The sequence below is a fragment of the Macaca thibetana genome, chromosome 2, assembly GCF_024542745.1.
Source record: "Macaca thibetana thibetana isolate TM-01 chromosome 2, ASM2454274v1, whole genome shotgun sequence".
Classification (NCBI taxonomy): Eukaryota; Metazoa; Chordata; class Mammalia; order Primates; family Cercopithecidae; genus Macaca; species Macaca thibetana.
In genome coordinates, this window is record NC_065579.1 from 45862488 (window position 1) to 45875952 (window position 13465).

The 13465-nt window shown below is 38.2% G+C and overlaps 1 protein-coding gene across 1 annotated transcript in view; it reads right to left on the reverse strand.

Moving 5' to 3' along the window:
* SLC9A9 (solute carrier family 9 member A9) overlaps positions 1–13465 on the reverse strand; it is a 586828-nt gene that overhangs the window by 91985 nt on the left and 481378 nt on the right. The window contains exon 14 of the mRNA XM_050779755.1: positions 9642–9721. Coding sequence (XP_050635712.1) covers positions 9642–9721 — 80 coding nt within the window. The remainder of the gene's footprint in view (positions 1–9641; positions 9722–13465) is intronic.

The following is a 13465-nucleotide window of genomic DNA, read 5'->3' on the forward strand; positions in this document are numbered from 1 at the left end:
CAGTAAGATCTGTGACAGAAAGCAAACTTGAAAGGATAATTTAGCCTGTACCACATCACTCTACCTTTAGCCATTTGAGTAACCAAAAAAAAAAATGTAAAATATTAACCAACAAGAGAGAATTCTGATCACACTAGGCATTGGGAATAAGGGTTTCACGCTTGACTTCAAAGGCTTATTCATTGCCCCTCGAGTCTGCCTCTTTTCTCTCTCCTGTAATTCTGTACTTTTCAGGTGGGTTATTCAGGCTCTCTCGCATCTATTCATGCCACACTCACCACAGGACCTTCCCCATGTCACTCCCTATTCTTGGAAAGCTCTTCCTCCCTTCTGGTGTTTTAATTTCATGTTAGGAAATCCCAGTTCCTCTATGGACCCTTTCCCACATGACTGGAAGAAAAGCATTTATTTCTTCAACAAGCTTTTCCTCTATTAATCACCAGCATAATAATCTCTTTGCCTGCTCTTTCTCATGAGTTGGTTTGACATACGTTGAGAATCACCATCATCTACCTTGTGAAGTGAACCTTAATTAGGGAAGAGACATGTCTGCCCAACACTCTGTGTGATGTCTATCACAGCTTCACATGCAGACAAATGCTGAATAACTGCAGTCTGTGAGCTAGACCCAGGACTGTGTCTCACTGGCAGTGGTAATATGTGAAGCTGGCAGCCATGGCCCATGCTGATAATGTGTCTCTGGTAGCTCATGAACTCGTTGGCGGCCTGCAAATATCTTGGCTCCTACAGTTGAAAAGGAGTGACCAAGTAACAATTAAAGGACATTTAAACATTCTACTCTTTTTTTCATGGGAAAGAAATATTAAAACTAAATTCAATACTGGCAGTATTAAGGTAGTACATATTTTTAAAGCCCTATCATCTTTCCTTTCTCTTTTTTTCCTAATAAAATGATTCAGTACTGACCTAGAAATCTTCAATATAACACCACACTGCTAATAACAAAACACCATGGCTTCACTTGAAAGGTGCAATTGAAAGATTTCCTTTATCACAGTAAGGTACAAGAGGAATAATTATCATCAAAGGCTTGTATTGCTTTCATTGTGGAAGAGAAAAATTGCTGCACTTCTCTATCAAGTCAAAATTGCTATCTGTAGTGTAATTTCCAGAAAAATAACTATGAGATGATGGACTATAAGTTAGAAAAGTCATAAATGAAACAACTGCATGTGCAGAACAGAGGACACAAAAGAACAGCTTAACACCCAGCTCCATCCATTTACTCAAAATCAAAGAAGAAGAATTATGTCTGATTTATAGCCCAAGTGAAACCTTTCCTTTATGGAAACTAAAGACTTTGAAATGGTATTAAAATACAGCTGTTGCAACTAAAAATTATTACAGGTATATAAAATAATGGAAAACTTAGTCACTCAGATAATAAATGACAATATTATACACATTACATGATGCCTCTCTTTAAGACATGTGGAGGTAGAAATAATAATGATAATATGTGTATTGAGCACTGTTCTAAGTGTTTTGTGTTAATTCATTTAATTATCAAAACAAAGCCATGAGGTGGGGACTTCCGTTATCCCCATTTTTCAGATGAGCGATGGAGACACAGAATGGTTAAATAACTTTCCTAAAATTACATAACTAGTAAGTAGATAGGCTATAATAGCAAATCAATAACTTCTGGCCACAGAACAAGACTTTCTTCTGTTTGATAAAAACCACTAGTAGAATGTCTGTGTCTTTCTTTATACTGTAGATGTGTTCCTGAAAAGATCTCCGTAAAATTTTGAAACAGAATCATATTGCAATGATAGCTCTGTGGGAATTTCTTTATAGGTGCATCACGAGTGCCCAGGATGGTACCTGGCATGTGGTAGACTTGATAAATGTGATAAATGAATGAATAAATGAATGAGGAAAGTCTAATATGGTGTTTTGCTCTGAGAAAATAATAAATATATTTAATTTGATTTAAAGGAATTTATTTTATCCATTCTACAAGGGGAGGAGCGACCTTCTGATTTCTTATTTGTGTAAATCTAGATCTTCATATCATTTGTGTAAAGTGAAGTTGAAATATGAAAGCATTTTCATTTAATAGAAATATTATTAAAACTTTTCCAGGGAAAAAAGCAAAACAAAGCAGAGATGCCAAAGCTTACGTAGCATCCCAGGATCATTGTACAAAAATCAGTTACCATCTCGGGACCCACAAGATTTTATAATCACAGTGGGGAATCCATTGTGTTTAGGTAACAATTCATAAAGTCAAACGTGTAGTCACTTGTCAGGTCTCCAGAAGAGGTTTATACTGACTAAAGAATAGTGCAATGTATTTAGGCCATAGAGTCTTGAGAAAACTGCACTATTTAACTGTTTTAAATGTGTTGGTTCTGAGAGGCCAGTGAATCAGTTGCCATCAGTAGGAAGCTGTTTTAATAACTAGCCAACTTTTCTGATGGATTCAGCCAAAACGGAGGATAGTATGTATCATTCCTATTATGCGGAAGAAAAAATTATGGAAGATCCAAGTTGTTACCTGAACAAAAGACTGCACGTGTTTCCAGACACTGTTAAAATTCCCCTGTGTTGATTCCTACCCAAAAATCATAAGAACAGAGGAGTCCAGGAAGAAGCTGATGTTTTCTCCCAGGATTTTTTAAGAGAGAGAATCTCACTTTGTTGCCCAAGCTGGAGGGCAGGGCAAAATCATAGCTCATTGCAGTCTTGAACTCCTGGGCTCAAGTGATCGTCTTGCCTCAGCCTTCCTAGTAGGTAGGACAACAGGTGCACGCTACTATGCTCAGTTAATTTTTTTTTTTTTTTTGTAGAGATGGGGTCTTGCTATGTTACCCAGGGTGGTCTCAAACTCTTGGGCTCAATTGATCCTCCTGCTTCCACCCCTTAAAGTGCTGGGATTATAGGGTTGAGCCACTGAACCCAGCCTCTTTCAGGAAGCTATAATCCACTTTACTTAGGTGCTAAGTCAAAGACTTTCTATGAGATTTTTCTACAGCAGCACCCATGAGGATATGGATGACCAAAAGCCAACCTAAATACCCCAAAATAATAATAGTATTCTCGGTGTTATTAACCAGCGGATGGGAGTGATGGCTGCATTGCAGCCCAATGCAAGTTGGGCTCCTCCCTACAGCCAGCTTCCCGGGAGAAGCAGTTATAATGCTATGTGCATATTCATGTGCGGATGCCATCACAGAGTGTGTTTAGGAAGAGCCTTTAGGAAGCTGACTGCTTATGTTTACTTCAAATATTCTGAAATTTCGTTGCTTTCTGAAACTACTTGTGGAGTTATCTTTACATTTTGCAAGTGAGAGTTACCAATGATTTTAATTTTTGGCTCCCCTAAAGAGTTCATCCCCCCATGAAATTCTGATGATGCCAGTGCCTTCCTTTCCTGTGCTAGGGACCACCTGTGATTTCAAAGGACTTTGCCACCATGAGGTACAAAGCAAGACTTTGTGAGGGTCAACCATGACTATCCTCAGTACCTAGTATACTGCCTCCACATAGTGGGCAATCAAAGTATCCATTGAACAAAAGATTACTTACATCCTCTGCTCTCTCTCCTGCTTGCTACTGAAAGTAAAACACACCTCTCCTTCAGACGGTGGGGGCTTTTGCTGAACCATCAAAGAAGTTATCAGACTAAAACAACCAATTATACACTAGGAACACTTATGAAAATGGCATCACAGTCATGTTCAAGCTACCAGAACTCACCGGATGGGCCACCTGAACTGAGATCCTTGGATTGCTTAGGTGGACACAGCCTGTTCTCTGTTGATTACAAATGCTGGCTCCAAGTCCATGAGTACTCTTGGATGTGCCTTTTTCCTCTCTTGGGCTCAGTTACCTCATTTATAAAACTGGGATCACAGAAATAACATTCCTTGTTCCTCTGAGAGTTTTTTGTGAAGTAAACTCAAGTCATTCACAAGGCCACAGCAAACTACCCCAATAAATAATTCATGGGTGTTTCAGCTAGTCAGGATAGGGAAAAAACTGCAGTACAGGATCATTATTTAAAATGGAAATTGCTGTTCACAATATTCATACCTATGACTTAAAATAAGCATGACTGTGTGGGATATAAAAAATTCTGTCAAGTTTTAAGAGGGGAAGGTTTTTCTTTTTTTTTAGTTAAGACTAAAATGCCATTACATTTAAATCTATTAAATACGTGGTTTCCAAGTATTATTTTGAATGCCCCTGATATTTATGTTTACATTTCTTGAAGTGGATTCCCAATCTGCCTTAGCCTGTACAAGATGGGGTCTGGTACCTGCCACTTTCCTTGCCAGACCCTTTAGGATGGGAAATGCAAGCATCTTCAGCATCCACACGTCCTGCTGTGGGCTTTTGATTTTGTTGGCAATACCTCAGCGCAGCCTTCATTCCAACCAGTGACGGAAAGGAAATCTCCATCCATGTGGCTTTATGTAATTCTGTCACTGTGTCAACTTGCCAATCCATTGTTCTTTGCACTTTCTTTACACTTATAAAATGTTGGCAACCACATAATGAGTCCTTATTTTCAATTGATGTTGGCATACAGGAAATGCTAAAAATGATGTTAGGCTGCCCTTTTTATTTTGGAAAAGGTCATTCTTATCCTGTGTCATTCACATTTGTAGGGCTAATTTATACACATGTTTAAGGGGAGAGATGGTAAATGAGAGAATGGAAAGAGACTCTAGAAAGGAGATAGTCAAGCAACATCATTAGTCACCTATGAATAAGGCAACATGAGGTTCTCATACCAGCTGTAACACTGCGAATCCATGCAAATAGTTTTATCTGATGTCTTAAAATACGAATAAGGGGGCATCGATTTCTTCTTCTTGCTTCCTCATTATAAGAGATTGCTAGTGAGGATGATAAGTGGCTTTACAATTTTGAGTTTGTTATAATAAAATCAACATGATTGGTGAGATAAGACATATGTATTCAACGTCACTCAGAGAATGGCTTCTAAGCCAGAGCTAGGCTTGAATGTGCCAGATAGTTGTACTAATCAAACCTAACAAAGGAGGGACCAACCATAGGAAGGAGGTCAGCTCAAGCAATAGGGATTTAAGTCTGCTGTGAGTGGCCGTTCCTGTCTAGGGAGTGAGACACTTAGGCTGGGGGTCTACACAGGGTAGCCTGGATGAAAACATTAATATTATCCACTCTTTCTTGCTCTGCTTTCAGACTCACTTAGCAGCCTTCTCATAATTAATTGGATTTTCCTGCTACATCAATGCCTGAAATGAAGGTGCCCTGGATAGAAAATATTGCTTGCTTGCTTAATTGATTCATTCATTCCTTCAACAAATATTTATTGAGTGTTCACTCCCTGCCAGGAATTTTTCTATGCCCTGATGACATACCAGGGAATGAAAACAGACCCAATTTCTGTCTATGGAAGGCACATATCCTGGTTGCAGGAAACTATTAAAAAAAAGTCCATTCTGTATGAGATGGTGGTTAAGTGTTACGGTGAAAAAAATAAAGCAGGAAGGAGTGAGAGAGTTAGCTCCTGTTAGACATTTAGATATACAGCCAGGAAGGTCTCACCGACAAGCTGAATGAAAGAGGTAAAGAAGGAAGCAAGCAAATGCCTGAGGGAAGAGCCAGTGCAAGGGCCTGGGTGCAGAAGTGTGCTTGGTGTGCCTGAGGAAGGACAGGGTAGCTGAAGCAGAGTGAGCCAGGGGGAAAGAGTAGGATAGGAGGGGCTCTAGGGATAAGACTGTGACTTGAGCCTTCTTATGGCTGAAGAGTATCTCCCCCTGCCCATACTTCCCCTCCACGATGGGGATTTGGCGATTTAGGAATTTGGTGTCTGGTATGTACTACTGCCTCCTTTGAGCTTGGCTACAGTGAGTCCATCTTTTATCAGACTGAACCACTCTTGGAGTCTTTGAATATTTAACTTTCTGCCCCTAAAAAGTTGAGGATCTGATTCAGAAGTTGGGGACTCCTTCATGGTGGTGCTCTCTGGGTGACCAACAAAAACCTGTAACCTTGTTATCACACCAATATATTGCCAATAAATGTTCAAGATGTGAGCTCTGGACTGTATCATGTAAGGAGTCCTAATTATTCATTGTTTTAATGGTGAATTTATGAACATACTGAGACATGAGGATTTATAGGTAGAGTAAGAGATATCACGGATATAGAATTGTTAATAATCAAGCTTATTTAGGTGTCTTGATGGACTTTAGTGTGAGACTAATCTGGGCTTGAATCGTGAAATTGACCCTCACTAGCTATAGAAACAAAGTTATTTAAGTTATCTGGGAATTTGTTTCCTCCACATCAAAGAGAGTGGTTGTAAGAATTAAAAAAAACAAAAAGAGTGGTTAAATGAAGAGAGCTAAATGAAATAACATGCCTGATGGCAAAGCATTGCTACTCAGTAACATTAGTTCCCTTTCTCATCTCCCCATTTATCAGTGTCTTCTTTGTACTCCATAATTTGGAATTGCTGCCCACGTTGAATCATAATGAACCTTAATTAATCATCAGTTTTGGCACCATAGGCTTCCTTCCAACAGGGGAGCCCCTGTTGCAGCAGAGGCCAACCCAATCAGTAGTACACTTGTGTTGTTATATCTCTAGACCCTCCCAGCCTCCTGCAGAGCTGGGGAGGTGCAATGAAGTAATAAATGTAAACCACTGAACACAGTGCTTGGCATTGTTCATCATCATTGAATGTTAAGTTTTATAACTTTTATTCTGTAGTTTTTGGAAAACTTTTAGGGGAAGGTATGTATGTACTACTTATGCTATGAAAAAGAAAAAAACAAAACTATGTGAGTGACTGGTTTTATTGATAACAATAGTAAATTAAGAGGGGTTTTCTACCTTTGAGTCTGAATATTAAGCATTAATTGAATATAAATTCGGTGATGTGACTGTTAGTTTTATGGCTCAACCTGGCTAGACTACCCAGTTATTCATTTAAACCCTAACTTAGGTGTCATTGTTGACACCTAAGGTATTTTGTAGATGTGGTTAATATCTGCAGTTGACACTAAGTAAAGGAGTTCATCCTCAATACGGTTTGTGGCCTCATCCAATCAGTTGCATGGACTTAACAGCAAAACTTAGGTTTTTCTGAGGAAGAAAGGGTTCTGCTTAAGGACTACACAGTATTAGCTCTTGCCTGAATTTCCAGACAGAGAGCCTGCTCTGCAAATTTTGGACTTGCCAGCCCCCACAACTGTATAAACAATTCTTTAAAATAAATCTATATGTATATGATATGTAAAGCACTTCTGCTGATTCTGTTTATTTGGAGAACCCTGACTGATATAGGTGTGTATAAAGTTATATATTCTTCTTTTTCTTTTGTCAATAATTATTTGTGATACCTCATTTGCATGATTCATTTTTACTGAAATGAAACTTTAACAGCTCCAAACTACACAGCCAGTTTCTTTCAGCCTTGTGACAATTTCTCTTTGGTTCAGGCCAGCAAACTGATCTCAGGGTGAGGGGCTAATCTCTACACTGGTGGTGGCTGGCATAGCCTAACTTATGAGGTTCACAGGACACACTGCCTGGGTTCTGGATGAACAATAGAATGAACATAAATGCCAAATGGATAATTTGCTCTAAAATAACAGATATATTAAGAGGCCACATAGTTGAAACTGTTTGCTTGCTACTCTCTATGTATAAATTCAGAGCATAGCTAAGATACAAAAACTTCATTATCTAAGTGAATATATATTTGTGTAGTGGTGGCAGCATAGCAATTTCTAGAATGAATGTGCAGGAGGATAAACTACCATGAGAAGAGATATGACTGAGAGTGTAAATCTGCTTTTATTTTTGCTAGTCTGTCTATAATCATATGGAAATAAACCCCTAATGAAAAGTGAGACAAAAACTATGACATCATCTGAATTTAGTGTCACTGCCCTAAGCTAAAATTTTTGATGGGCTCCAACTTTTATTTTCTTGTCTTCAAGGTTTTTTTTTTTTTTTCACTTTATTCCTTTTCTTCATTGTAAAGCTTTCTTCATAGCATTGTCAGAATTTGAACAAAAACATCTTTTATCTCATTTCTGATTTACCGAGTTCTTTCTGTACATCTCATTGTGTTTACTCTTTAGTCAAATTTTTATAATTTTGAACAAACTGGGTTATCAGATACTTAAAAGCAATGGCAGGGGCAAATTCTGCTTCCAAAGAGAGATCAACCAGGAGCAAAAACCAGCAATAACTTTCTAAGAACTAGATTCCCTTAGAGAGATCAGAAAGTTTTCAGGTAGTTAATGAGATACCAGAACCTTTAAGAAATAATTGATGGCTAAGATGGACTTCTCTCAAGATGGTGGCAACCTACATTTGTCCATAAAACTGAAGACTGAGCAAGAAAGGGTATCTGGCCATAGGTAACAGAGCTATGAAAAAAAGCAAACTCTAACCTCAAAAATCCTCTATCTTCCACATCACCATTTCATAATTCTTGGAATGCTCTACTTTTGCAAAATTGCTTTTTAATTCGCACATTGTTTTACTTTTGCTTATCTCTGCAATCTTCAATTGGTTTCTCTTCACTTCTTTCTTAATTTTTGCTTTCTATTTTCCAGTCATTCCTCTAATTTGCTTTCCTTTCCTTCCTGCTGTAAATTTCCTATATTTCTCTTGCCTCCTCTCCCTGTCCATTTTCACCTCTTTTTCTTCACCTATTCTTTGAATTTCCTTTCCCTATTCTTAATTCTTCCTTCTCTCCCATTGATCTGTTTGGCTTTAATCATTTTTGCTTAGGCACTTAAAATCATCCAGTGACTGACATTTTCTCACTGAAAGGAGAGGGATTTGTGACTGGAAAACTAGCTATAAAGACCCAACACATTCAATTTACAGTGCAGTCCTTTCCTTTCTTCCTTGGAGCTTTTGCCTGGGATTAGAGACAGACTGCTTACTGCAGCTCACAATGGCAAAACACTTCAGGCCTGACTTAGCCCCACGAATCACATTGCAAGGTGTATCTGAGCTACTATATTTACAGTGATTGCCAGATTTTTTAAATTGCCCTTCAGTGGAAAAAGCTTATTCAAGTCTGCCTGGAAAACAAAGCGGTGCTATTTTATGATGAACTCTGATGAACTGGATTCATCTCCTTAGCCCATTTATTTTTGTCCCCTGTCCCCTTTCCTTCCCACTCCTTCATTTTTTACAGCATGAAACAAAAGCACACCAATGGCTTCCTGGGAGAAGGGTGCAGGAGCTTTGGCTGGGTTACCCTGGCCAGAGGCTGCTGAAACTGTTCATACAATGCCCTTAATCAAGCGGGCCTATTTGACCAATCTGACCAGAAGTAGGAGCTTTACAAAGGGAAGAACAGCAAAACAGCTTCTTCAGGACTATATGATTTTATCAACTGGCATTACAGTCAGGAAAACACTAGATGAATTTGACTCTGAGAAGTTTCACTTTAGCTCTCTGAAACACTTAAGTGTGGACTACCCTGCTTTTTATTTTATGAAATCATTCCTTGTTATAAGTTTGGCTGTGAATTCACTTTACCTTTCGGTGTTTCTTGAAGAGCAGGAGTGCACACTTCAATGATTAAGAGCTTAAAGTAATTCTCTGCCTGCAGCAGGATCTGTGAGATCGTTATTATCAAAGGATACTTGTGGTCGAAGCCATACCACATTCTGAAGAGCCGAGCACTCTCTGCTTTCGTCGTGTTTTTATCCAAGTTATTTGCTTCCTGGGGAGAAACAATAAAAAAAGGCAATGGGTAAATAGTCAAACACATTTTAATATAAAAATACATGTCAAACCAAATTAAATTTAACTACATTTAAAAAAACCTTTCTAAGTATAGGCATTTTCATCTAAATGGTGAAGCAGTTGCCAGGCAAAGTAGCTCATAAATCTTGCTATGTGGATGAGACCCTTTCGGAGTATTTCAACATTTACTTTTCTTAATAATCCCAATTTTATTAAATAGCTAAGAAAAGCTATTTTGACATCAATAAAAATGACATTTCTGTCATAGTGCTGTTGTGGGAATTTTACAGTTTACTTGTGTCAAATTTGGATGATATTTATTTATGGATTACCAAAAGGTCAAGGCTAAAGTGAGGATAATAGTCTAATAAGTGTTATGCTATATTTTATTCATTTTATTTGATAGATTACTGCCAAAGGCTATCGGTTGACTTTTGATATATTTCTGCTTAGATTATGAAGGGTTTTGAAATAGACATTCCTGATGAGAAGACTGCAACAATTGAATGTGCTTGTCTATCTCTTTTTTTTCTTTCCCACAAGGGCCATAAAGGGTGAGAGGATGATAAGGAATTAAAGACAAAAGAGGAAGAGAAAGTGTTTGATGGGTGTTTTTGTAAGAGAAGAGGATGAAATATGGATAAAAAAGGAAAGAAAGTAAAATTTTGTGAGCTTTAGAGACAGATAAAAAAATATAAGGAGGGTATCCAGTGGCATTTTTACTGTATTCCATTTTGTGTGTTAAGAGAATTTCAATCAGTTGTAATTACCCTCATCACTAAAAACATTTATATATCTTAATGTGGGCTTTGTTGCTATGTCTGGACCCCCCGTTTTCATGCCCAAACTCTGTCATGAATTGCAGTCCAGTAGTAATATGAATAGTCTTCTGAGGATATAATGACCCACGGAAGACAATGAAAGTCAACTGGACGCTCCACAGACAGCCCTTAGATGAGCTCAAATTGATTTGCTTTTATTTTTTTGTCCTTTTCTAGCCAGTTCCATCATTGGTTAATGATAAATAGCTGGACACAAAAGGTTGTGTTCAACCCCTGAAACATATGTGTACCAGTAGACGCTGCTGTTCTGTCCCCCACAAGAAAGCAAAGGGTGCTTTGCTTTTAGTCAGCCATTTATTCTTTGTTTAAAATGGCTGAAGCAGAGACTCACAATGAAATTAAAACCCAAACTTTTCATTGTCTTTTTCATTGATTGTCTTAAGATCTTTGATTTTTCAAGACTTGTAGTTTACCAGTGTCTCCTAGTGTATCACTGTTCACTTGATGTTGATGGAAATTTTGTGCTAATCATTCAGGAAAGGATGGGGTCTACAGTGTTAAATAGGTTTCTTAAATGGAGGACTTCTCATTCATTGCAGCACTATTCACAATAGCAAAGACATGGAATTAACCTAAATGCCCATCAATGGTAGACAGGATAAAGAAAATGGGGTACATATATACCCTGGAATAATATGCACTCATAAAAAGGAATGAGATTATGTCTTTTGCAGGAACATAGATGGAGCTGGAGGCCATTATCCTTAATAAACTAATGCAGGAAGAGAAAACCAAATACCACATGTTCTTACTTATAAGTAGAAGCTAAATGATGAGAACACATGGACACAAAGATGGAAACAATACACACTGGGGCCTACTTGAGGGTGGAAAGAGGGAGAGGTCAGAAAAAAACAACTAGTGGTACTAGACTTAGTATCTGGGAGATGAGACAATCTATATCACAAACCCCTGTGACACAAGTTTACCTATATAACAAACCTGCACATGTACACTTGAACCTAAAATAAAAGAAAGGAAAATGTAGAACTTCTCAGTCTTTCATTTATAAATGAGCATCGCAAATCTTCAACAGGAAGTGGGTCTCAAAGTTATTTGGTCATGGAATCCATTCCTATTCCCAATCCCTGCTGTGGGACACTGATGATCTTTTCCTGGACATCAGAGTTCCACAGGTCTCTGTTTTCTGATAGGGCTGGAGTGCCATGCCTTGTTATCTATAGTCAGAATTTATGCATATTTCCTCAAGAAAGGAAACCAGGGTGTCTGGTTCAATTTCTGTCCTTCCCCATACCTTTCTCTAAGCATTTCTACCGGAGCAAAGGTGTCAGATTTGCAAAATCACTGTTGCACACAGCGTTTTTTTCATCATCCTCAAATTGTTTCTGAGCCACTGTTTCTCAACAGCATGTTGGGGTTCATCTGGCAAAGCAAAACTGCTCATGTTGAGCTAAACTAGTTATGAAAAGCTCAGGGCCAAGGGTGGGGACTTGCCTTTTTTCCCACCCTTTCCTTTAAGAATAAGGATACACAGATTTTTATCCATCAATAATCATAGGTGATTTTTGACAGCGGATAATATCTACTGATGACTAGAAAGTCATTTAAAAAGCTGATAAAAAGGAATGAGAGCAAATTTCCTTTTTTTTTTTTTTAATGTAAGGGTGGGCAGTGTTGTGGTGAGCTATACTGGCAATCAGGGGCCGGGATTCTGGTAGCCAGTCTGCAGCTGAATGATGTTCCTAATAATGATGGGCCCAAGCTATTGAATGCCCATGAACTCCCAGGCAGAATGCTAGTTACATTATCCAGTCATTAAGTTTTTCAGTCATTATTTTTCAATTCTCACAATACTCTATCAAGGTGGGTAGCATTGTACCTATTTTGCACATAGGGATTTTAGAGAGTCCCAGAGAAGGAAAGAAGTGAGTTCAAAGTCACACAACTAGAAGGTAACAATTGGAATTTTAGTCTAGGACTGCCGGACTTCAGAGAGAATGTTTTTCTGCAGGTTTCTAATTCAGCCTTTAATTCAAAAGCACGGACATTCTATTAATAGGCTACGTAACTTCATTGGGCTGCAGTTTCCTTGTCTGTAAAATGAATTGAGGAAATTGGACTGGCTGGTCTCTTAGGTCCTAATCATATGGAAAAGACTTTTTATTAATGGCAACAGTAATAGCTGTACTTCTTGAACACTTACCATATGCCAGACACCATTCTAAATACTTTTCATACATTAACACTTCAGAGTCTTATAATTATTTGATGACGTGTGGTCTATTATTATTCCTATTTTACAGATGAGGAAACTGATATAACTGGGATACATATAGGTTTCCAAAAATACTGAGGCCCTAAGCAGGCAAGATTTCTCTTATCTAGATGGGGCCCCAGGATACAAATGGAGAGCAAACTAGTGCAAAAGGGGAGGTCAGAACAGTGGAATGCTCCTCCTGCAGGCTGAGATATAGCAGGTATACATACCCTGAAACATAACGAAAATGCAGGGTTCCCCTCAGCTGGGTGAACTGCCAGTGGCTTTGAAAATGTCCCCATAGAAGCTTAACTTTAGTGTTAGGAATTTCTTTAGTCTTCTAGATACTGGTTTCAAGGGTTTCCCAAGGTCTTAGAAATCCTCTCTTTTTCTACTTTTCCTCTCCTTTTTATTTCCCGAGGGGAATATATCAGAACTCATAAGCACTTCTGAAAGAGCTTATACTCTATTTTTGGCAAACCTTCCAGGGATATTTATGGTCAGCTGATGGGAGCAACACACGTTAGGTAGTATTTTGGAAAATTATTAACACATGCAATCTCTTTTTTAAAAACCTTCATTTTATGTGGGTGACTGGAGATGCTATTCATTTCAATACTTTATGAGGAATAAACTTGGATCTAATTAGAATAAAACACCT